This window comes from Culex quinquefasciatus, chromosome 2, assembly GCF_015732765.1.
Source record: "Culex quinquefasciatus strain JHB chromosome 2, VPISU_Cqui_1.0_pri_paternal, whole genome shotgun sequence".
NCBI classification, from domain to species: domain Eukaryota; kingdom Metazoa; phylum Arthropoda; class Insecta; order Diptera; family Culicidae; genus Culex; species Culex quinquefasciatus.
This window is the reverse complement of record NC_051862.1, coordinates 181,861,451-181,887,282: the sequence shown is the minus strand read 5'-3', so window position 1 is coordinate 181,887,282 and position 25,832 is coordinate 181,861,451. Positions and strand designations below refer to the sequence as shown.

At 35.0% G+C, this 25,832-nt stretch overlaps 4 protein-coding genes across 7 annotated transcripts in view; 2 read left to right on the top strand and 2 right to left on the bottom strand.

The window, feature by feature from the left end:
- Positions 1 to 25,832, top strand: part of LOC6033261 (inositol-pentakisphosphate 2-kinase) — a 233,718-nt gene that overhangs the window by 173,695 nt on the left and 34,191 nt on the right. For 3 of the 4 annotated variants that reach the window (XM_038251592.1, XM_038251594.1, XM_038251591.1), the window contains one exon: positions 18,246 to 18,997. In XM_038251592.1, the coding sequence (XP_038107520.1) occupies positions 18,628 to 18,997 (370 nt within the window). In that variant the 5' untranslated portion in view covers positions 18,246 to 18,627. Of the gene's footprint in view, positions 1 to 18,164; positions 18,998 to 25,832 lie in introns of those variants that run through there. The other variant, XM_001843682.2, reaches the window with a different exon arrangement.
- LOC6033257 lies at positions 8,407 to 9,302 on the bottom strand. The gene is made up of 4 exons (XM_001843679.2): positions 9,194 to 9,302; positions 8,963 to 9,127; positions 8,730 to 8,894; positions 8,407 to 8,665 (listed from the first exon to the last, which is right to left on the bottom strand). The coding sequence occupies exons 1-4, from the start codon at positions 9,257 to 9,259 to the stop codon at positions 8,498 to 8,500; spliced, it is 564 nt and encodes a 187-aa protein (XP_001843731.2). The 5' UTR covers positions 9,260 to 9,302; the 3' UTR covers positions 8,407 to 8,497.
- Positions 9,603 to 10,384, top strand: LOC6033258. Its single transcript, XM_001843680.2, has 4 exons — positions 9,603 to 9,673; positions 9,740 to 9,904; positions 9,968 to 10,132; positions 10,196 to 10,384. Exons 1-4 carry the CDS (start codon positions 9,617 to 9,619, stop codon positions 10,361 to 10,363), a joined length of 555 nt encoding a protein of 184 aa, XP_001843732.1. The 5' UTR covers positions 9,603 to 9,616; the 3' UTR covers positions 10,364 to 10,384.
- Positions 10,426 to 11,277, bottom strand: LOC6033259. The gene is made up of 4 exons (XM_001843681.2): positions 11,153 to 11,277; positions 10,927 to 11,097; positions 10,711 to 10,869; positions 10,426 to 10,649 (listed from the first exon to the last, which is right to left on the bottom strand). Exons 1-4 carry the CDS (start codon positions 11,213 to 11,215, stop codon positions 10,488 to 10,490), a joined length of 555 nt encoding a protein of 184 aa, XP_001843733.2. The 5' UTR covers positions 11,216 to 11,277; the 3' UTR covers positions 10,426 to 10,487.

Sequence of the window (25,832 nt, the reverse complement as noted above, 5' to 3'; positions counted from 1 at the left end):
CAGCTTTTTAATCATATTTTTTTCAAAAGTGGGCAAACATGGGCACTACTTTTAAAAAATGAAACACTGCAACTAGTTACATAAATAGTGACTTGACTAACTTGAAAACGGTGCAATTTATCAATTTATTTTAAATTGCAAATTCAATTTTACCATGATTCCGACCATTTGAAAAAAAAATCAGCATTAATTAAAAAATCATGACTCGGTCAAAGATTTTTTGCCCGTTCTATAAATGTCTGGAAAGTTGGCATTTAAAACATTTAAAAAATAAAAATAATGTTTTTTTTTTGCAAATCAAGTTTTAGTGACAAAAAGTGAAAAATTTGGCAGCTGTCCAAACAAAAGTGATATGTGAAAATTTAAAAATCTGTATCTTTTGAAGGAATTTTTTGATCGATTTAGTGCCTTGGGCAAAGTTGTAAGCATGGATATGGACTGGTGCCTTTTATCAAAAATTCACTTAAGTACTTTTTGATTGCAAATTTGATTTTACATCGAAAACTGAAGTTGACAAATTTTTGCGACCAATATTTCGATTTTTTGAAAAAATCAGTATTGATTCAAAAAAAACTTGGGTCAAAGATGTTTTGCCCATTTTGGAAATTTCTGAAAAGTTGGCATTTGATGTCCTCTAAAACATATAAAAAAATAAAATAAATAATAAAATGTTTTTTATTTGCAAATCATGTTTTGGTGACAAAAAGTGAAATTTAAAAATCACCAAATTATTTTTTACCGTGCATTCTTTTTTTCAGTGCAGTCCATATCCATACCTACTACTTTGCCGAAGACGTTAAATCGATCAAAAAGTTCCTTCAAAAGATACAGATTTTTAAATTTTCGCATATCATTTTTGTATGGACAGCTGCGAAATTTTTATGGAAATTTATATGAACAAATCAATGATGCAAATTGGCTTCTTTGGGTATACCGAAGGCACCAAAAAAGTTTCAGCCGGATTAAAAAATACAAAAAAATAAAATTAAAGAAAAAGACCGTAGAGAACTGTTCAGTGGCAAAGGATGTGCAATTTTCAAGATAATAAAATGATTTTAAATACATGTTTGTTATGGTCTTATACATTTTGAAATTATTTTTATTTAATTTTTATTAAAATTATTTTCAAAATTAACATGTTGATTTTTGATTACATTCCCTAAAATTTTCAATAAGTGTCCCTATAACAGCATTTTTATTTTTATTTTAAATATTGGGAATGTTATTAATAAATACAGCCAAACTTGATCCCTAAAAATTACATTGGCAGTCAAATAAAAGAAGTGAAACTTCCAACCCTAACATTTTCTTACATTTTAAGAGTTATTCTTTGCACTGCTTTTTAAAGATCAAATAAAAAAAAACAACTAAAAAATTTAGATTGTAAATTTTTTTATGCTTTTGACATGAAATATCATTTTTTTAATCATATGATAAAAAAAACTTTTATTAAAAAAAAACCATAAAATAAAGTTTACGACAATGAATTATGCACTATTTTTACGTTTTCAGGAGGTCGTTTTGAACAACTTCTGTTCTACGAATAAGCCAATTTCTCTTACTATGTTTTGTTTTTATTTTTTTCTTGTTTACATTTAACTTGTTAAGATTTTTTAATTGTTTTTCACATCTATGCTGGAAACTCGTGTGATTATGTTATACGGGGGAATAGGATAACACCAAAATTCCAATCCCCAGAATGCCATTCCCCAGAATAAACCTTCCCCAAAAATCCATTTGACATAGCAACCCATTCCCAAGATTTGTAATATCCAGATTGGTAGTTTTATCAAAAGACTAGTAAATTTTATCATAAGGTTGTTACTCATACAGATTTTTTTTTGTATACTCAAATCTAAAAATCTTTGCATCTTCAATTGCTATTTAAGGGAACGATAAATATTCATGAATATCACAATTCTCACAAAAAATATACCTCTCTGATGTCTTCAAATCAATTCTCATTAAAAAATGGTTAAATCTCTTCGAATAACAACATTTTGTAATAATATCCCTTCTTCATGCTATCTTCAAAGGTTTCAAAAATAAGGGCGAATCTCTTTGTACTTCAAGGTTCTATTAAAAATTTACAATTCATTATGATATCTTAAAAACATTAAATTATACACCCAAAGGAAAAATATATCTCAAAATCTGCAACATAGGATTTGCTGCAGAAAATGTCACATTTTATAACATTTTTTGCAGCAAGCCCGTAGATCATTTTTGCCCGCTTGTAAAAATTTCAGCGATCTGCAGTTCTCACCAACACATATAATAGGGACGTGGCGTTACATCGTGCTGCCATCTGGTTTTTTTGAAGTGCAAGAGTGGAAAAGTGCTGAGTCATCGTCTAAAAATAGACCTCGGCCTATCTCGCCCAGCAAAATTATGTCGATAAAGTAGTCGGTTTTGATGGAGAAAAAGTGGAAAACGTGGTCTAAAAATAGCGACGCCATCCACCTATGCTGGCCCGTCCACGAGCAACACTCCAAAGAGAAGGATATGTTGGTGCTCTTTCACTCACTTTTCATCAAGCGTCCATGGCGCGGTGGTAGCGTGTCGGATTAATAACCAAGAAGTTTGTGGTTCAATCCTCGTTCTGCTAAGTGTTTTTTTTTGTAAAATACAACCAAAAAGCCATCGGTAATGTCGATAATTGTCGGTAACGGGCAAAAATGTCATACTTCTATATCGTAAAAAAATGCATGAGGACAGATTTCATGCACATTCTGATATACTTTCATGCCGCCATGCATCACAATCATGCGACTGCCAGTTGGGTGTATTTAAAAAAAAGATTGGTTAATCTTTATGTGTTTTATAGTTCTTGAAAAATACATTTTTTTTATCAGTAAAACAAAAGTAAAAAAAAATTCTGGGAAATTTTGGGGAATGGTTTATTCTGGCAAATGGATTTTTGCAAGGAAAAAAAATCTGATGGTTGATGACTGAGTTGGTACTGACTGGTGCGAGAACTGGCAGCAGCGGCACGATTTGCAAACACCCAACCAATTGCACCAATCAGCAAAAGTGCACTCCGAATACGACTTACTCAATAACAGTATTTTTTGTCGGTCCGTACTTGGGTGTGAGGTTTGAGCGAATTTGTGTCTTTTGCAGACTGACTGTCCAACGCATAGTGGGTTTAGTTGGAAACACTATGGGACATCTGACAAACATTTTTGAGCATTTGTATAAATTTGAAAAATAAGGAAAATTTAAATTTATTGTCAATCTTTGTTATTTACCCAATCAGCACAAAAACGAAAGAAAATTAGCACTCTGTCACCGAAATAAAACTGGCTATCGTGACAGCTGTGGACATCAGAACCCACTGACAGTGCAGCCGCTGCCGGGGGAATCACGTTCACGATGTGACGCCATACAGAGTTCAATAAACTTAAATCCCAAATGATTGGCAGAGAGCGACCAGTCGGCAGCACTTCTTGGTGGACGTGTCGTGTGCCCCGCTTACTCTTTGAAGGTTTGAGTTTGATAAATTGATTTTATTGATTTCTTGACGTTTGTAAGATTTTAAAGAGTTGAATTGAATAATTAAAAATTTTACAATATTTTAAGAAAAGGAAAAGTCAAAAAATGGAAAAAAAGAAAAAAACAAGAAAAACATACAAAAACATTCCAATAATCAGATAAATGTTTACAAACTGGGCCGATTTTGACCTACAAAGTGTGATTACCCAATGCGAGCTTATCTCGCTCGTAACCTTACCTTATACAGGGCAATTCCGCCGCTTGACGTATGAAGTTAGAGGCCCAGGTACTTTCCCATGCAATATGGCATTACCCAACCAACTAGCCAATAATCCTGCACGGAGAGTGTTGTTTACGAGCGAACGAGCTTGAACGCGCGCGCGCCCGTGTATTTTGATATTGATTTGACACTTTGCAATCACCTTTCGAGCTTAGGCCTCCAAAGATTTGCGACTTTACTGGGGCCTGCGTCACGATGTATAGGTGGGTTGTCGTCATCTGGCGCTAAAGTTATTCAACAGTTTGTGGTTTATTTGACTTTAGATTGAAAGTTTTAGTCACAGCGAAAAGTTTTTTTTAATTAAATGTCAAATGTTGAACTTAATTCAGTGAAATAATTAGTTTGCAAATTCTTTTTTTTTTATAAACATGAGTGAAAAAGTAACGAAATTTTATTTTTACAAATAAATTAAAAATAGATAAAATAAACAAAAATATAGTCTTTTCTTTATGCTGTGCACCTAAAGGGGCCAATTTATTTTTACAACAAAGTATTTGAACCTGCACAATCTCTCGCCACTGGAGAGAAAGTCAAAGATTAAAATACGTCAATGCACTTGTGTTGGCACTTGCGTTTGATGATTAAAGAGTTTGTTTACGCGAGATTGTACCATGCAATTAATTAGCACACAAAAAAACTATGAGGATTGCAAAGTTAAAAATGAAAAATGTTAAAATTGGACAAATATAACACAAATTCAATTTTTTTTTAAATAATTTGGAAGGACACCAAGGATTATAACATCACCCTATTTGTGGTTGTTTTTGGCACTTTGGCTCGGGCCCCTTCACTTGCTGTTTGCCCATGCGAAAGTAATCAAATTGGACTGGCATTTTGATAAGAGGACCTGATGATGGTGAACGTAACGTAAACTCGTGTGTAAATGTGTTTGTCACATCAGTTCATTCCAGTTTACAGCTCTGTTATGGAGTGGTAATTGCGTCGCAGCGAATTTGATTAGACTGGTGGGTAATTAGAGCTCGTTGTAGAATAGTGCTGATTATCGAGAAGTGTTTGAATTCGTGAAGACTTTTTAAAATTGAATATCCCTTTTTTTTCTTTTTTTTTCAATTTATCAAATCAAATATTAAATGAAAGCAATGAATCCCAATTCAATGTATTCGTTTTGTTTTGATGGCATTTAGCAAATAAATATTTTTTTATGATTAGTAATTTAAGAATGATTTTTGATATTTTTTTTATTTTTTTTTTATAGTTTATGTTAAGCTTTGCGGTTTTTTTTCTGGTCAGATTTTGGTACGGATATTTACGTATATTACGGATTTGTATGGAATGTGAAGATGACAATAATATTTTTTTTGTTTTAATGTGTTTTGCCTTTGCCAAGTGCAAATTTTTATTTCACTGTCGGTTTGTTATTTTAAAGCCTTTTTAGTAAATTTAACGGGGTTTCTTTTGTTAAAAGTTCAATTAACGCAGCAATTGTTGTTTTTCTTTTTCTAAATTAAAGCGTCTATGTTGATGAAAACGTTTGAATGGATGGAACTTGGCGAGACCATTTGATATAAAGGAAATTGAGAATATTGTATGGCTGATAAAAAGGTTGTAAAAATTTCAATCGAGGAACTTAGAGCGACCATTTTTGTGTAAGGCCACTTAGCTTTTGCTAAACTGAGTTTTACAAAATATTGAAAGTGAAAGTAGATATAGTTTTACTGCTGCAAATTGCAGTAAATTTTAAAATTGTTTTTTTAACCCTCTACAACCTAACCCCGCCTTTAGACGGGCTTAGATCTAAAAAATCGCCAAAAATCAATTTTCCAACCGATTTTTGATCTTTAAAAAGCATTGGAAAGAAGAACTCTTCAAATTTTAGAAAATTTCAGGGTTGGAAGTTAAACTTGTTTTATGTGACTTTGCCAATGTTTTTAAAAATGTCATTTTTTTAGGGGTCAACTTTGGCAGTGTTTTTTACTAACATTTCCTATATTTTCAATAAAAAGAAGTATGCAGTAATTTTTGTAGTGTCCCAGACTATGCCTCTACGCATTTTTTTGCAATTTAAATGATGATGGTGCGATTCTATAGCAGAAAATGTGAAAAACATGCAAAAAATTGAAAAAGTGACTGAAAAAACATGAAAAAATTAGATAGGCGAAATGTAATTATATTAGGTGGTAGAGTAGGCCAAATACTACCAAATACAAACATAAACTAAATAAGATAAATGCAAATTAAAATACTGTAAATGAAACAAGAAAAACATAAAAACATAAAACAAGAAAAGTAAAGTTTTTCGTAGAACAAAGATTGCTCAAAATGACCTCCTGAACACGGGAAAAATAAATATTTTCGAAAAAAACAAAATTTGGGCAGTAGAGGGTTAAAGCATGCTAAACGAAGTGATATCAAAGCATTTTTTGTAATTGGAGAATTCCTCACAGTGTCACAGTTTATCTTTTAGAAGTCTCCAATATCTAAAACCTTATCAAATAATTCCTCAACATCGATGGACTTTGGTTCAGCAAGAGTTGGTAGCCTTAACTATGACTATCAAGTCCCTGTGTTTATTTCAAATTTCAAAATCATATTTACTTAAGAAAAAACGGATCATTCAAGGTCTCTTTTGGAAAGATCATACAAAAATGATCCTCGTCTTAAGTTCATGACCTCTAACTCATTTAATAAAGTTATTATTTTGAAAATACCAGGTTCCATTGCCGCTTTAATGCAACTTTTCAATTTTGAATTATTTATTTATTATTTAATCACCTTATTTTTCTTTCTTTCAAAATGTCAAGAAATATGTAGATTTATTTATGAATTGTCACTTGAAACTGTTAACTCAAAATAACACTTAATTCTCTTTTCTCTTATTTAAAAAAGGTCGAAGAGTTTTGAAATGTGTTTTTCGAAATGGTTTTGCTAGAAAATCGTGACAAATCACATGGACAATTAAGGGAATGTTCAGAAATTGTTGTTTTCATTTGTTGTAAATAAATTGATGTTGATTATTTTATTTAAAATGTTGATCATTTCTGCATATTTTATTTTGTTTTGTAATTTAATTTTTATCGGAAATGGTTTCTACAGCGATTTGAATGATTTAAATTGAAAGTGGTTTTGAAATATTTTTATTCATATATTTCCAAAAATTTGGGAATCAAAAAAAAATCTAAATTATTCATGACTTTTTAGAAAAGTATTCATTAAATATGTAGTAAAGAGACTACATTCGGTTCATCGTTCAAAAAGTTCTTTTATATTATTACGTTTTGTTTATTCAATGGTTATTAATGATAACACTTTTTTATCATTTGTATCATACATGAGAAGTTGACTCCTATTTTTTTATATTCAATTGAAAATTCTGATAAAAACGGAAAATTATAGACGTTTGCATTTGAATTTAGTTTGAAATTCTCATGAACAACTCCGTATAATTTCATGAGTAGATTTTGCTTAGCAACTGAGCAATTCTCTACGAAATCGGTCTTTTTTCTTCAATTTTAATTTTTGTGTTTTTAAATCCGGCTGAAACTTTTTTGATGCCTTCGGTAAGCAATATTGTAATTTTGAATGTTTGGCCCTTTTGAAATGCTAGTCTTGATTAAAACTTTTTTTTTCGAAAAGATCGGAAAATTTCACGAATGTTTCATATTTTAACATTGTAAATCGGACCATTAGTTGCTGAGATATCGACAATAGAAAATGGTGGATTGTTTGGGTGAGACTAAGAAAGCATCAATTTTCCTGCTTTTAAACCTTAGCAATGGCAATATGTCAGCAACTTAGGGTCGGATCAACAAAGTTCAAAAAAGCAAAATATAGAGAATTTTCTCAGCTTTTCAAAAATATTTTTTTTAAAAGTGGGCAAACATGTGCACAAATTTAAAAAAATTAAAAAACTGAGACTGTTTTGAAAAAGTTACATAAAAATGGCCTTACTTGGAAACGGTGCACTTTATCAAAAAAAGTTCTTTTTGATTGCATTTTTAAATTTACATCGAAAAATGTAGTTGAAAAATTTTTGCGACCAATATTTCGATTTTTTGAAAAAATCAGTATTGATAAAAAAAATCATAGCTCGGTCAAAGATTTTTTGCACAACCTGGAAATTTCTGAAAAGTTAAGGAGCGGCCGTGGCTTACTGGTCACGGTGTTCGCATTGTAAGCGAATGGTCCTGGGTTCGATTCCCATCTGCTCCCAACGAGGAAATATAGGAAATATAAATCTTGAAACTCTGAACATGAACGAAAAATCAAAGTCGCTCGAGTTGGGGTTCGATCCCCCGTCCTTTGGATTGGTAAGCAAAAATGCTAAACACTATGCCTTCGCGACTTGGTGAGCTATGACAGAAATTAGGAATACTGTTACTATCAACTATATACGCGCTGGGTCCTTGTCCATTTGACAAGGGTTCGGAAGTTCTAAATAACGTTTGAATCCGATTGGTGCAAACGTTCTTCAGGGCGGGGCTTGTCGATAAAGCTGAAGTACCTCGCGCTCGGCTAGCCAGCGTAGAAATGGGTATCCGAAGCTGTGGTTGGTTGCACGCACACACACACACACAACCTGGAAATTTCTGAAAAGTTGGCATTTGATGTTCTCTAAACAAATAAAAAATTTAAAAAAAATGAAACAGTGTTTTTTTGCAAATCAACTTTACTTCTCTGTCAGAGGCGACCCTTCGCCTCAGAACAATTTATTTAGTCAATGTTATGTAGTTTCAAATTACAGTTCATTTCAAGCATCATTATTCAAACATCTTCCAGCAAAAACGGTGCCATGGTGCACTCATTGACGTTAACTCCGTCCCGTTCGGATCCAACCTCGATCACTGCCTTCCAAGATCCGAGCATATCGGTTGGAACCTTCAATGTTTCCGCCACATTTCCAACGTTGGCGTTATCGAACGTTTCCGTGTGCTGTAACCAAGATATCCCAAATACGTCATTAAACTCAACTTGTGAAACATGATTCGCTAAATACCCCCTTGGCAAAAGGACAAGTTTTCTTCTCCATGAGGGCCACCACGTTGGTCCACATTTCGTCCTCTTTGCCAATCACGTCACAAAAGTTGGGAAACGATCTGCTCGCTTCCTCCTTCCAAGAATCGCCCTCCTTGTCGAGCAGTCGCATCAGGGATATCTTAACCTTAAGGTCCACGAAAATTACAGAATTTACAAACTAACTCGATGATTCGAATAACGAAGGCAACTCACGGTCATCGGACTCTTGTACTCCGCAGTGTACTCCAACTTTCCGTTCAGCGTGATATTTTCGTTGTCCATCATCAGAATGTCCAGCTTGGACATGTCCCAGCCGAACAGCTCCATCCCGTTGTCGCAGGACTTGAACTCGCCCTCGAAGGTAACGGTGACCACGGCCTTTGAAAAGAAGCAAGAACGTGGACTTGGCATTGATAAATAGGAGGAAAAATAAGAATATCATACCTCGCAAACTTTTGCCTTTCGGCAAACGGTGATGGCGAACACAATTACTAGGAATTGCACTTTCATGGTGAACCGATCAATTGGAAACCACTTGTTACAAATAGTTGAGGTTGACGATTTGAAGCCAATTTATAACCATGTCATATTTCATGATAAATTGTAATTAAATGTTCAGCAACTGTTCAGTGCAATCAATATTTTGTTGCAATGAAATTATCACGTTGAAATTGCTGCTTCGAACATGTGAATCAATTTCATTTAAACGAGATCTGTTCTAATGGGATTTTGATATCTCCGAACATTTCCTCGCAATTTCACTCGGATCCATCATGAACAATACTCATTTCCTGCCCTGTTTAGATCTGATTATGTCTACAAACCCTTAAACATTACACTAAACTCATCCCAGTCGATCGCTTAACCATGAACGTACTACTTGTTGCTGTTTTGCTAGCAGTTTGTGTCCTTCGCAGTGCAAAGGTGAGAATGTCCTTTTCGTCCCTTGAAAATCTATTCAAGATTTAAACTTAGAGTTTCCTATCCTAGGCAGTGGTAACCGTCACCTTCGATGGAGAGCTCAAGACTTGCGAAAGTGGAAAGCAGCGTGTTGGCTGGGATTTGTCCAGTTTGGACATCCTGATGATGGACAATGAAAATATCACACTAGATGGAAAATTTGCCTTCACTGCTGACTACTACAGTCCACTGTTTGTGAGTTGAATTTACGTTTATTTTTAAGTGTTTGTAAAAATTAGGAAAATTTTGGCATTTTAGGCTAAAGTGACGCTTAAAAGGTTGGTGGACAAGATCAGCAAAACCTGGGCAGTGATGGCCGTCAGAGTCATCCCAAACTTTTGCGATGTGGTCAACTTTCCGAACGAAATGTGGTCCGGTGTTATGAGTCAAATGGAACATCGGAGCTGCCCTTTCTTGGCTGGGGTAAACAATATGCTGTTGGTAGACGAGCATGTTTATAGATTTCAATTGTTTTTTTTTTTACAGCACTCGGAAACGTTTGATAAGGCCAACATTGGAAATTTGGCTAAAAGTTTGAAGATTTCTCCACAATTGCTAGGACCGTGGAAAATTTTCATTGAGATCGGCACAAAAAGGGGCGGAGTCAGCGTTACTGAGTGTACGATGGCAGATTTGATGCTGGAAGATGTTTAAAAAAAATCATCTAGTTGAAAATGGAATGAATTTTCGGTAAAATAATTTAAATAAATATGGAATAGATTTTCAGACCAGATAAAATAGTAGTTTATTATTCATTTTGTCTACAGAGCTTATCAATTCACACCTCCAAAATCGTGGTCGGAATCGTTAGGCACTCCTTAACCTTGCGACCATTACGGTTCACAATTATTTCCAGGAAAATTTTCCATTCCCCAGCAAAGTCGGCCGGCAGTCCCAAGCCCAAGTCCTGATAAGGGACATCTGGCAAGATCTCTTCATGCTAGAATCGAACATTAAACCTTACACTCTCTGTAACGCTTCGCAACCTTTGCCGAACTTACCCCCTTCCGAAAGGGACATCTCTTCTGTTGGAAGTGTTTGGTGAAGGTGTACCAAGGTTCCGTCGGGATCTGCAGCTTCATGCAAACGTCAAAATCTGAACGGGAAAGCTCTCCCGGTACCCAGGCACCTCTCATCTTCCGCAAGGAGTACAATCGCAACTGCAAAGGGACAGAATTTTAACGGTCGTGGTGTACGTGATATTTAAGTAGTCTTACTGCAATCGGAGGCGGGTAGTCGTCTTCGAAGATAACTTTTCCTGTAACCTGCATGCTGGAATCGTCCAGCTCGGAGAACTTTAGCGTGGACATGTTGAGCGCAGGCATGGGAATTCCATCCTCGCACTGCTTAAAGTTGTCCTCCAGGTCAAAGTTGAAGACGAATTTAGCCTGGAAATTTTGTTATATCATCAATGTTTAAAAAAAGCTTTTACAATTTTCTTACATGAATAGTTTTACTCAGACAAAATATCCAAAATGTTATGAATAAGGTTCTTAATTTAACCATTGCTGCAATTTTGACTGTTTGTCTTGGAGTTAAACTGGTTTATGACCTTATTGATCTGCCTAAGCTCGTCAACAATAACTGCATGTTGCATGTTAATCGTATATGATTTTTCTAATAAATCTCATCCGGATGTTTTCATTATTGTTTGTTATGTTTTCAAATAATTAAAATGAAGCGTTATCTCGAAAACAGTACACAATATGCAAATAGTTGTTACCGATTCCGTAATAACAACAAAAAAAACCATTGATTTTTTTTTTAAATATGAGAGTTTCAAATTCAATTTAAATTTTAATTTATTTACTTTACTAATTTCGAAATTAGTGTTATATTTTTTTTATAAATTCAATACCAACAACTTTTCCAAATGCATCAAATCGATGAGGAAATTATTTTTAAAGACTACAGGTGGGCAATTTTCATTTTCGCTCGCTCATTAAAAAGAACGACCCTTTTGAACGGCTCTATCGCTCTTTTTTAAAAAAATTGGATGAAAAGATTTTTTTTAAATGGTGTGGTTTTGTATCCCCCTTTTTTTGAACTTGTAAAAAATATTTGATAAAAAAAACTATCGACAAGAAGATTTACTTGAAAATTAAAGGTTTTGGGGAAAATTGCTGTTAATTTTACGAAATTGCGTTTATTTTTGCTAAAATTAACACTGGAACGCCCAACGCATGTCCAACTTACACGGACGCCCAAGCCTCCCAAAAAAGTTGGAACGGTAACTTCAACTCAATGGTTCTCGGGCATAACTCAACCAATTGGGACGATTCTTATTCCCAGTGATTTGTAAGAATGTCTAGATGATCCTAAAATTTTGCAGAACTTGATTTGAACAAATCTGTAATTTCTGCGACCGAAAACATCGTTCCAACTTTTTTTAAACGACTGCCTCCGCGGAATTTTCGGCGAATTTTTTTTACACGCGAAAAAAAAAGTTGGAACGATGTTTTTGATCGCAAAAGTTACAGATTTGATCAAATTAAGTTCTGCAAAGGTCTAGAAATTTTGAAATTAAATATGTCTTTATTGAACATTCTTATAATAATTACATTTCTTTTACATGATAAGTGGTATGGCCTAATGCTCTTCATCTTTGTTGTATTTTTCGTTTTATTATTAACTGATTACATTTATTTACTTGCTTCAAATTGTTTTACATTATTGCATTGAATTGAATACATTTGGGTAAAAAAGAAAAAAAAATCACTTTAACAGCTAATCCTAACCTAAAACTAAAAAAAAAAATAAATCTATTGAAATATTCAAAATCACTAGAACGAGTAAACTACGAACTGTATTTTAAGATGAATGCTCCAAGAGTTCTTACTTGTTCCTGGCGAGTTTTGCACCCACGCAGAGTTGTTGTCATCTCGATGAAAATGTTCAGAAGTTCTTGTGGTGAAAACAGGTCACTACTGCCTTCACCCGTTGATGTTGGTTGGTTTTCCCTCGGTTGCTGACTGAAGCCTGGAGGTGTTGTATGCTCTGTAACGCTTTGCCGCTGATTCAACGGCAATGGCTGCAGATTTGGAATCACTCGAGTAGATCCTGCTCCTGGTGACGCCAAAGCAGGAAAATCCACGTCCGTGAAAGTTAGTGGTGTTTTGCGACGATTTGGTTGGTGCCTCGTCGTCGCTTGCTGACGAATTTTTACAAACTCAGCACGTTTTGGGCAGCTTCGATTCTTGGTAGAATGGTCGCCGCCGCAATTGAAGCATTTCGCTTCGATGTTCTCGTTGATTGTTTCGCAAGCTTGTGTTTTGTGCTCACCTCCGCAGGTTGCACAACGACTCTTGATGAAACAGTTTCTTCCACCATGTCCAAACTGCAAGCAGTTCGAACATAGCGTCACGTCACGGTGCACTGGACGATAACGTTCCCAAGACACGATGATGTTGAAAATTGCCCGAACTGCTTTCAGCTCAGACGGCGTTGTCGATCCTTTTTCGAGATGAACCAGGTACAGTTGATCACGATACTTGATGTCCTTGTTGTGTCTCGTCATCTTGAAGACTTCGATCACGTTCAACTTAAGAGATTTGAGCTCTTCTTTCAGCACATTCACATCCATGTCGTATAGGCCTCAGAGGACTTGTTTCATGGGGCGTTTACCAGGATCGTCATGGCTGTAGTATTCAATCTTTGTGTTGTTCAGGAAATCCCGAACGTAGTTGTAATCCTTTCTGGTAGGTAGCAGAATTTTGAGTCCATCAGCACACAAGCGAATGGAAGCTCGTAAAGCACCAGATTTGATAAACCCGGTCAGCCACTTTCGCACCGAATCCGATGACGATGTTTTCACAAAAATGGGTGGCAACTTTTCCCGTCGTTCAAATTCTTCCTTCTCGCTCACGTCCACAGGGAGGGTAGCGAACTGGTTTCCAGACAATTTTGAGCGTCCTTGCTCAAACTGCCTGGCTTTGCAGGTAGCGCTTCGGCATTCTTTAGCTTCTTCAAATCTGCCGATCCTGCTGGTGAGGACCGCCTCTTTTTCTTGCCCTGAGGCATTTTTGCACTTTTTAAGCACTTTTCAGGAGCTAAAATCCAGGAGTACCTCACTGAATGATGGTCCACAAAGGAATGATGCAAAGGTCTAGAATCATCTAGACATCCTAACAAATCACTGGAAAGAAGAATCATCTTGATTGGTTGAGTTATGCCCGAGAACCATTGAGTTGAAGTTACCGTTCCAACTTTTTTAGAGCCTTGGGCGTTGGAATGTTAAACAAATGCTCAAAAATATCGAAAATTGTAAAAAAATCCAAATTAAGCTTTTTGAAATGTTAAAATTTGTCTTCGAGAAAAAAATTTGTGCATCTTTACGATGAGTTAAGCAACAAAAAAAATATTTTGTGAAAAAAAATCAATCAGCTTTACATTTGGAGTCATTTCAAAGAAAAATAACTTAAAATATGAATGAAAACTTTTAAGTGGCATTTAAATACTGGAAGCAATGCTATTTAGAGTTTTTCAATGTACATTGATGAGAACGTTGCAAACGAATTGTGTCGATTTAGCTCTCAAAATGTCAACTCTCTTTAACCTTTTTTTTGCTATTTTTTTATCTTTAAATTTAAAAAGTACCTCGTGGAACAATTTTGACAGTAATTGATAAGCATTTAAATATTTGAAATTATATATTTAATTCTTTAATTCAAATTTAGTACTCTATTTTTTAAATTCAATGAATTATACTTATAAAGTTAAAAGTATACAGGTTTAAAAACAAAAAATAAAACGGTTCTTTTAAAAGACTGTAGTTTTAAAAAGAACCGCGGCTCTTTTTTTTTGTGAGCCATGGTTCATTCTCCCTTTTAAGAGAACCGGCTCTTTATGCGACTCGCTCTTTTTTGCCCACTTCTACAGTAAAGACACACAGTAAAAAATTTCCGTGTAAAATCGCATGTAAAACCATGCACATCACCTTTGTGAGCAAAGGCATGTAATATTGCTTGAGAAAACGTGTACACAAAAAGCATGTAGGCAAGAAAAAAAAATAAGATTTCGCACAGCCCAAAAATAACAACAATCTAGTGAGATTACCAAGTCCGCGCCCCAACTATCTCGGCTATCTCACCGTCTTTGCATTCGATTTTACCATCGGATTTTTTGCTGTGCATATATTCAGCAATTTCCCACGAAAACAGCAAGATTCGAAAAAAAGTTCTCCAATCGGGCTCAACATTTTTCGGTGGGTTTCTTGGCCGAAATAATTAGACCCGTATTTTTTAGTTTGGCCATCAGGGTGACCTACGCCATGTTAGGGTGGTAAAACAAATGTAGTTTTTGGACGATTTTCGCAAAAACCACAATTTAAATAAAAAAAAATCATCACTCCACGTCATTTCATCCGATTTTAGCTGTCTAGAAGTTAAGCTATTAAATGTTTCAAAAATCTAACCAAACATCTGACATGGTCATATGAAAACTTGAAATGCGATTTTGAAGAGCCTTTGCCTGAAATTATTTTTTTAACGGATTCCTCGGACAATTTCCGGAAATTTCCGTTCTTTATATCTTCTTCTATGACTCTTAGTCGACCTATCCACCTAAAATTTCATCATCTTTCTTCTAAAAATTTGTTTCAGTTTTCAGTGAAAAAGTCTGATTAAAATTAATTAGCATCATTTCTCGGGGACCAAAATAATATGGGAAATCATGTTTTAGTAACAAAAAGTGAAATTAAAAATCACAAAAAAAAATTTACCGTCTATCAGTTTTTTTTACTGCAATCTTTATCCATACCTACAACTTGGCCGAAGACAAAAAAAAATCTTTAACGGTACACTTCAACCATAGCTTTTGCACACAGATTTCTGGTACAGACATTTTAGTATCATTAAAACTACGGGATCTTTCGATATGATTTTTAATTCATTCCCTAAATTACTGTCTCCAAAGTTATTTACAACAAAGTTTGTCTATTTTTACAATCAAATTCTTGCAGGATTGGGTCCGTAAGTTTGTCAAATTTGGTATAAGAAGACAACAACTTCCTTGGTGCACCCTTAAAAGATACAGATTTTTGAATTTTTATAAATCATTTTTGTGTGCACAGCTACAAAATTTGTTTCGAAAATTTTATGGACAATAAAAATGCCAAAGGCAAAATGGCTTCTTTGGGCATACCAAAGGCACCAAAAAAGTTTCAGCCTGATTGAAAAATTAAAATATTGAAATTAAAAAAAATACCGATTTCGTAGAGAATGGGGTCCTAAAATTAAGCTAAAATTTGTGATATTATTGTTCACTCGTTGTGAACAATAATACCACAAATTTTAGCTTAATTTAAGGACCCCATTCTCTACGAAATCGGTATTTTTTTTCAATTTCAATATTTGAAAGCTTGTTTTTCTGAGTATAATAACCCTTTGAACTACCGCAAAGAATTTAAAAAGGATTTTGAATTAAATTTTTAAAAATTAACTCCATGGCCTTTCTTGACAGAAAACATCATATTTGCGTTCCAAGGGGACCATTGTTGATCCATCAAAAAAAAAAAATGTTGTCTTGTAATTTTCAAGGGGCTGGAAACTCTAATATTACTTAGGAATACTGAGTATACTAATGATATTCCAGTATACTTGTTAGTATACTAACCGAAAAGCAACAAACTGTTAGTATATTAAGATACTCTCAGTATATTGGTAAGTATACTGGCGGTATGTAAAGAAAATAATTAGTATACTAACATATATTTTGATATACTGGTTAACATAATAAGTATAGCTCTAAGAGTTTCCAACCCCTTGGTAATTTTTTTTTTTGCATTAAAATAAAAAAAGTGCTCAGAAATGATAAATAAAAATTTATAAAATTTGACATAGGGCTACCCAAATGCTTATTTGCGTCCAAGACAACTAAAATCGGTTGAAATGGCGCGGAGTATGATTTTTTGAAAAGTGTGATTTTTGCCAAAATTTACGAAAATAGTGATTTTTTGGACCATCCTAACACGGCGGTGACAGGTGACCAAACTAAAAAACAAAAAAACGGTCTAATTATTTCGTCCCAGGAACTCCCAGCAAAATTTTGAGCCCAATCGGAAAACTTATATTTCGAATCATTCGTAAATATTAGTTTTGTAAACTTCCACCTTCTAGATTATAACTCAGTAAGATTTGTGATGCCATCTCAATCTGACCATTTTTGTCAATGTTTATCAGTCGGCTCAAGTTGAGCCAATTGTAAATTTCCACTCGCGCACAGCAGACAGGGCGTCATCGCCACACATTCAAAAGGGAGTCGCTTTGGTAAATATTATATTATTTTATTATTTTTATTTGCAACGACACGCGTTATGTCTCGGAGTTTTGCTGATGTTGGTTTTTTGATATCATTGTTGATTGTTTACTGAACAGAAAAAACAGAAGGTTTTTATCGCAATATTTGCAAAATTGCAAAAAAAGAAAAAAAAAAGAAAATTTTTATCGCCAAATTCTTTTAATTTTTTACAATATTTTTGTTTAAATGTAATATTTTGATCAAGTTTCGGTACCTTTCCCCTACAGGAATAAGACACGCGGTGTTTCACGTGGAGGGAGATGGTATCGCTGACGTGTGAGCCGGCTGTTTGTTTGTTTTGGCTGGGATCGCCCGATCTAAACTGGATGGTTCGAGTATGAACTCATTACACTTTTTTTCGCCCTGAATTTGCACAGGTTTGCTATGCCGTGGACGTGCAAATGTTTATGTTGTATCGTATTATCTGTTTAAGGTGGTTCCGATAAGAATTGTTTGTTTTGGTGTGGTTTTGTTTGCCATTAAGTTTGATATTGGTAAACACTGCTGTTCTAAAACTAGGGAGGAATGTTAGTTTCAGTTGATAACAAAGTGGAAAGATTTGGCAAATTATTAGTTTAATTAAATTTAAAAAATATTTATTGACAAATAGACATACATGCAGATTTAAAAAAAAAAATTAAAATATTTTTGGTTGAGTTTTAATCCGAAGTGTAAAGAGTAGTCGTGAATGCCTGAGCGTCAAAATGCAAAATAGCATTTTTTTATTGGAACTACATTCCATATGAAGAATGTCAACATGCTACCGAGTTTTTATCTCAGGATTGGAAGCGATTTTTTTGACCAACAAGATACTAAGAAGTTATTTAAAATATAAAAAAATGAGTCATTGTTATATGGTTTAGTGATTTTATTTTTTGGTATGAGTAATATGTCACTTTAAAACATCAAACAAACTAATTACCTATGAGTCATTTTTTTGTGATTGCCAATTTAGGCCGTCGTTCCACTTGGCGGACTTTCTAGTCACCCCACCAACTTCGTGGGGCCACCCTAAACATTCGTCATCCGAATCCACCTTCACCACAACCGCGCGCACGGGGTTCTTATCACATGACGCCGATGACTGTTTTTATCATGGATAGTCTCAGGTGGTGACCAGTTACGGTCCACCACCGATTCCACACCGCGCTCTCAGTGTAGCTCTCAAACGTGCCCCAAGCTGGTTGGCTTTCCAGAGTTTATAATACGCTGTGTTGTTTCTGTTCGTTTCCACTTGCAGAGAAATCCACGCGCGAAGGCCCTTCCCCGTCCAGCAGAGACCCCCAGACTTCGAAGAATTGATGGATTAGAGTCGGGTCGCGTGCAGCAAGAGTCGCACGGAGGAGTCGCCCCTGGTTTGAAACTCATTAGTGTCCGGAGAAACGACGACGATGATGGCAGCAGCGCCAGCAGCAGCAGGGAGTCCCGTAATTGTCTCCAATCAAGCCGTCAGTAGCAGCTGATCTACGCTTCCATACGGGTCCATCAGCGGGGTCAATCGCGCTACGACCAACGCCAAGTTCTAAGGGAGAGTGCACTTTATTTGGCCTCGACGGAATCTCCGGTTTCAACCAGCAGAAGTGCGTCCTGCGGTATTGGTGCAGCGTTTCAATCGACCCAAAATGGGAAAGATCAACAGCTACAGCGGAGCTGATGCGGGAGGAGTTGCGCTGGAGAGCAACTGCTTGGAGCACTGGAGAGTTCCGGTATCCAGAAGATTCGCGGAACCGGTGGCGGAGCTGGGACGGCAGTGGCCGCTGATCATCAGGGTGAGCGATGCTGATGACAGGTTGATCGAGCAGGACCAGGTAGTTTGCCATCGGGAGGAAGACGAGGAGGAGAACGAAGAGGATCGGGACCACGTAACGGCGATCGATGAGAGTCGGCTGGAGTACCGAGCGGAGGGCAACGCCAACATCGTGATGGCCGTGCAGGGCAGCCGGTACGTGCTGCGGCTGAGGAAAACGGATGTGACGAGGAGTGACGGAAAGGGTGAGTTTTTTTTTGTTTAATCAGTTTTAGTGGGAATTTCAACTTTACACAGCTACATAAATAATGTGAAGTCGGTTGGATTTTTAGCTTTTGAAGCAACTCCGACTTCTGAAAAAATACTGAGCCAGTTTCCAACTCCGACTCCGGATTCTGGAGTTTCAGCGACTTTGACCCCGACTCCAGCTAATCCAAGAGACTCGACTTCACTGAAATTGATGAAAATTTTACGACTCCAACTACAACTGCGGCTTCGAGTCTGAATTCGACTCTAGCTTATTAGAATTTGTTGACACCGACTCCAGCTCTCCAAAAGACCCGACTCCGGCACTTCTTAACAGTCATTATTTTTAATCAACAGAGCGGTTCTCTACCAAAATCGGAAGTGCATTTTATTTGTATTTTTTTGTTTGGCTCAAAGTTTGTAGGGGCCAATGAAGCCATTGCACAGTAGTCCGAAACCGAAATCTAGCGTGACAAAATTGATAGCGGCCACACGTTAAGATTTTTTAGCATTGGTTTGGGACAAATGATCACGGTTTAAAAGGGGCATCTTTTGGTATGGTGGACATTAGGGTGGTCCAAATTTAAGAGTGGTTCAGAATTTTTATTTTGATGGGATGACGAGATGGCGCTTCGGTGTCTTCAGAAAAGTTGTTGAGAACACCATTCTGAGCAACTTTGCTGAGGGGCACAAAGCACTATCTTTAAACGGGAAGTTTTTAGAGCCATTTCCGTAATTTATGCTGAGGCGTTTTTGCAAGAAAATCAGTTTTTTGAATTTATTACCTCAGGCTTATGTCGTAGCATGATGCTGTTTTCTAGATATATAATAAAAAAATAATATAAATATAAAAATACACAATTATCTACCAAGAGAACAAAAATTCGAGCTTTTAAACGAAAGTTATAGTCAAAATACGACGAAAAAGACGCCATTTTGCAATGATTATAACTTGAAAAGGTGGTGGAGTTTGACTTCGCTTTTAAAAGCATCTCAAAGTACACATTCCAGAGTACATTTGCTAAAAATATCTAGGAGGTCTTTGTTGTTTAACTCATTTAATCTCAATATGAAAATGAGCATTTCAAAATCGTTTTTTGCCCATAACTTTCAATGAAATTATCTCAGCAACTAATGGTCCATTCGTGAAATTTTTCGATTTTTTCGAAAAAAATATTTTCAAAATTTTTGAGTTGAAACTAACATTCCGAAAGGGCCAAACATTCAATATTATGCCCTTTTGAAATGTTAGTCTTGATTCAAAAAATCTTTTCGATTGCAAATGCAATTTTACATAACAAAATTAGATCAAATTATGTTTAGTATAAAATTTCGATTTTTTTTGAAAAATCACTATTTTTTTCAAAAAATCATAACTCGGCGGCAGATTAATTTGACCATACTTCACTATGGCTCAAAAGTTTCGGATGTTTGTCCCCTAAAACATATTAAAAATCTCGAAAATCAAAGAATACATATTTTAGGAAATTGAGTTTTTGTAAAAAAAAGTTAATCAAAAAATCGGCAATTTTTTTTCCGTGTACCTATTTTTTCTCAATAGTCCTCAACGATACCTACAACTTTGCCGAAGACACCAAATTTATCAGAAAATTCACTCAAAAGTTACAGCTGTTTAATATTTACGTACCATTTTTGTATGGTCAGCTGCCAAACTTGTACGGAGACTTGTTTGGGTGAACCAATGACACAAAATAGCTTCTTTGGTTATAGGGAAGGCCCCTTGCTCTTGTGGAGTTGTGGAGTAGAATTTTTGCAAACGGGAAGGGGCAACTTTAGGTTTTTTCGAAAATTAGGGTGGTTCACGATCAGGGTAAAATTTTGAAAATCTAATTTCAGAAATAATTAGGGTTAGTGAAATTTCACGATTTCGCGGACAGCGTGAAATCCGCGAAATTTGTCTTTTTCCGCGAAATCCCGTGAAATTTTATGTTTGTGTGAAACTGTAACGTTTTTTAATGTTTTATCAAACTGAAACAGGAATAAAAATAATTCAAAGATCTACTGTAGAATTAAGCGAGTGAAAATACCCTTGTTCAATTACTAATACAGGGTTAGTGAAATTTGATGACCATCCGCGAACAGTATTAAATTCTTGATATTTATAAATTTTCTCAGATCATTTTTTTTCTTCAAACAATTTCAATATTTCAACTATAAAGACTCTTTAAGTAAATTTTATAAGTTTTCAATTGAAAAGCTTGATATAAACCTTTTGAAGAATTGTTTAAATTTATCAGTTTTTAGGAACTAACAAAATTTAGTAATATTTTTTCACTTTAGTAAAAATTTTACTACTATTTAGTTTGAAAATTAAAATTTCAAAAAGAAATAAGCTTTGTTTTATCCAAAACTAAGTGAAGAGTATTTATTATCTTCGAAACCTCATTTTAAAAACATGTCAGATTTTTCTCTAAGTTCTGTTTAATTTTAACGATATTTGATTATTTGGGTGGATGATTCCCCTTTTTTGTTTTCTGTTCTCATTTTAAATAAAAATTTTGATCTTGTTACAAATTATTTTATTTTTGCCTATTGATTTAAAATTTAGTTTTTGAAAAGAGAGAGTAAATCCTTAAATAATATTTTAAATGGGCTAAATGTTTCAAAAAATTCAAACTATTTCACTCATTTTGGGTGGACAAGATTGTTGAATCTTGCTTTGGTATGAAATTCAATAAAATGTAAACTGCTAAAACAGAAACAAATCAGCGAAAACGTTTTTGCTTTATTAGTTGAATATCAAAAATGCAGATCAATAAATGATTATACGCATGCCCTACATTTTGTTTTAAAATATAAAAAGATGAGCTCTAGGTGGAAACTTTTTTGAAAATTATGAGATTTATTTTGTTCCACGTTCAAATTTAGTGAAGATTTTTTTTAGTTTATTGAAGAATAATATATAATGAAGCATAAAAAGTAGTTTCTGTGATTTAAACAAAAGATTTTCAGAATTATTTTAACATTTTTCACGTTCCGCGAAATTTACGTGAAATTTTGTGTTTTAAAATTAAGGTCCCGTGAAATTTGCTATTTTCGACCGTGAAAAATCACTAAGCCTAGAAATAATGTACGTATGTACGTTTTTTTGTACGTAGCAATTCAGGGTTGAGTTTTAGAGAAAAGTGATGTTTGAGGCAATTTTAAAGCTCTAAAACCCAACATTTATTTTTTATTTTTGAAAAGTCAATTTGGACATAAGGATCGATAGTTACTGCAATTTTTAACTAAAAAGAGATGAAAAAAAGATAATTTTAAGCTCTATTTTGCATTTCGAATGCAGTATATATAGTCCAGACTCGATTATCCGAAGGCCTTAGCAAAATTTCACTTCGGATGTCGTTGCCTTATTTTTGATTGTTGAGCTTAAGTACTCTAAAGTGATTTAGAATTTAAAAATCCAAAATGGCGACCAAAATGGCGATGATGAAGTGTTGAAAAAATGCATTTTTCTTGTTTTCAGGCAATCAACCATTCAAATTTGACTAAAATGGGGTCGCTGAACTCGAATTTGATGATTAAAAGTTAGAAAATACGAAATAAAAAATTGTTTGTGATTCGATTATCCGAAGATCCATACAAACCTTCTGATAATCGATATTTCGGATAATATTTATATGATAATTTTCATATAATCACAAAATATGACCAAAAACCGATATTTTAACAGTTTGACTCAATTTTGAGAGTTTCAGATTCAGCGGGATTTTTGAGTTTTAAAATTGCATAAAGTTTAAAATCTGAAATTTTTCTTTCCAAAACGAAAATGTTTGTTTTGAAGAGTGCTCAGAGCAACTCTTTGCTCTAAAACTTAATCCACAAGCTTTCTTAACACTTGTAGCACCAACGGGGTCAACGAAGGATGGGAAGAATCACCTACAACAAGGTAGATCCAAAACAGATGCGTCTACCCTAAGTTACAATGAAAAAGGCATTTCCAACTTTTTTTTCCAAGTGTTCAAAGAGCCGGTGAAATTGCATTTCCAACTATTTTGACACCGTTGGGGCTACAAGTGTTAACGGAAAATCAATTATCCGCTTATGTTTGGGATCTGGACCACTGTGCATTAGCAAAGTCACTTGAAATCTAATCTAATCTAATCTAATCTAACACAAACGCAGCCAGTCCGATGAAAGCATGCTGGAAAGTCTTGTGATTAGATTACGCCCCAAGCACTTTTCTTGTCAATATTAATAATTGCATTACATCCGAGAACACCCGAAAATGTAATACAAATATTAAAACGGCCAGCCCTACTGCGTTGTGTTTACCGCAGAGAGGATTCTGAGAACGGATCACATTTCACAGAATCTACAGGGAGGAAGGATGCGTGGACATACCGTACCAAACGCTCCGGATCAGTTTTGATGTGGTGTGTTTTGTGTGTGCAATTTTTGTAAGTGTCGTGAGTTTTCGCAATTCGATTATATATGGTATGGGGGAATGATAAGAAAAAGGAATAGGGTAAAGAATTATATAGAAATTAAAATAAATTATATAGTGAACAGATAAATACATATAAGCAATAAATTAAAGATGATTCCAGGAAGCTGTAAAATGAATAACTATTTTTTTGAGCACAATCACTCCAAATGGTTCTATTGCTGATTTTTAAGTGTCATGGATTTATGAAAAGTAGGAAAAAGGAAAGGAAAATAGGAGAAGGAATTATATAGAAATATAAATAAATTATATGGTGTACAGATAAACATAGATACAGTGGACTCTCTGGCTGTCGATCTTCTCGATATCAATATTGCTCCAGCTGTCAATAAATTTTTCAGTCCCTTCAAATAGATTGCTTTGATTTTTCGTTCTATAATTTGACAACTCCCGACGGTCCCTTTAATATCGACAACGAGAGAGTCCACTGTATATACAAATATAAGCAGTAAGTTTAAAGATGATTCCAGGAAGCTGTAAAATAAATAATATAATTTAAAGCGCAATGCTTTAAATGGTTCCATTGCTGATTTTGTTAGTGTCATGAGTTTATGTAGTTTGATCATATATGATATGGAGGAATGGTAGGATAAAGGAAGAGGAATGGAGTAAAGAATGAAATGGGAAATAAGGTAAAATATAGTGAATATAAAAATACATATGAGCAATAAATTTCAAGATGATTCTTGGAAGGATGGAAGGATGGAAAAATTGTATAAAGAATAAAATGAAAATATAATATCATGTAGTGAATGAATAAAATCATATAAGCAGTTCATTTAAAGTGATTCCACTGTCCATGTTCGCATAAATGCCCATATGCAAAAACAACAAGCTGAGAAAAACACGTTTGAAGTTTGTCCCTCACACGTGTTACGTGTTAAGTTTTCACCCAAAAACTGGATTTCCTCCTGATTTCTAGAACAAAGTACTGGATGTTGTAGGTTTTTCTGAAAGAGTACGCGATTTTGAACCGAACTTCATCAAAACTCAAAAGCTATTAAAATGTACATGTGACATTTATGCGATCAGGGTAGTCCAGGAAGTTGTAAAATAAATAACTATAATTTAATAATAAATCAGTTCCATAGGGTTTGTTCAAATATTACGTCCAGAGATTTTCGGGATTTCAGTCCCCCTCCCCCTGTCACGCACTTTTCGTATACCTTAATATGGGCTGTTACAAATCTCAGACCCCCCCCCCCCTATTCATGAACGTAATTTTTGAACAAACCCATATGACAGTTAAACAAACAAAAATAAATACAATAAAAGTGTCTCGAATTGGCTTATAATCGTAGTGGCCCCGTTTAACTTTCATATGAAAATGCTATTCAGCAGTATGCAAATTGAAATAAATTATATACTATAAATTTTAAAAGGGTAAAGATTACGGATGGACAAAGTAAATCCTGTTATTCAAGCATTCAATCGATTGACGAAAACTGTCCTATCAAGTGGCTAGAAAGACTGCGACTCAGAAAGCGCAAAACAAAAACCGTAAATAAATAATGTGGGATCAATATTGCGCTGTTCCTGTACCACTGTCAGATGTGAGTGCCGTGAGTACCGTTGCGCATTATGTGAATGGTAGATTGAGTGACTCACACTCTAAAGCTCTCTTCGATCTGTCAAACTCTCGCGTGTTAAACTCACGAAACAGAGCGCCACTCTTCGGAGTTCGGAGCTGGACTCACATAAAGAGAGGCAAACATATTTCCATTTGGAAAACAGTAGGCTGTTTTAGAGGGGCCACAGACCCAAACAACCTGGAGCGAACTCACCGGAAACTTGGGCACACCATAATCCTAGCAGGTCACGTCGTCAATGATGAATGATGATGATGATGACGACGCTGCAGCAGCATCCACCTCGAAGATGCCTGCTTCACATTCACACGTCCGTCATCGTCGTACCAAAAACACACACAGCACTCTTTCTCTTCAAACCTTCACTCTGGGAGAGTAAAAATTCTGCCGAACAATTTTTCACACAGAACCGCAAATAAATCGCTCGAAAATCACAATAAAACAAACAATTTAACAAAAACTTCACTATCCCACAGTAGATCCCATCACTATCTCCCAGATTAACGATGTATCTGGCCTTAAAACACCGTAAAACATCACAAAATAGTCAAAATTATTTCCGACGAAGCAAAACGCGACCGATGCCAACATGGCTGCCGAACTCTCTCCTGATTAAAATATTTTCAACTAAAAGGCATTTATTTCTTTCGAACACCGAATGTCGACTTATCAACATTTTCATTTTAAAAAACAACACATTTCATGAACTGACGATTCTTTTGCCCATTTAAAACTATTGTTATTTTTTTGCGCGTTACCCATTAGCAAAGTCACTTGAAA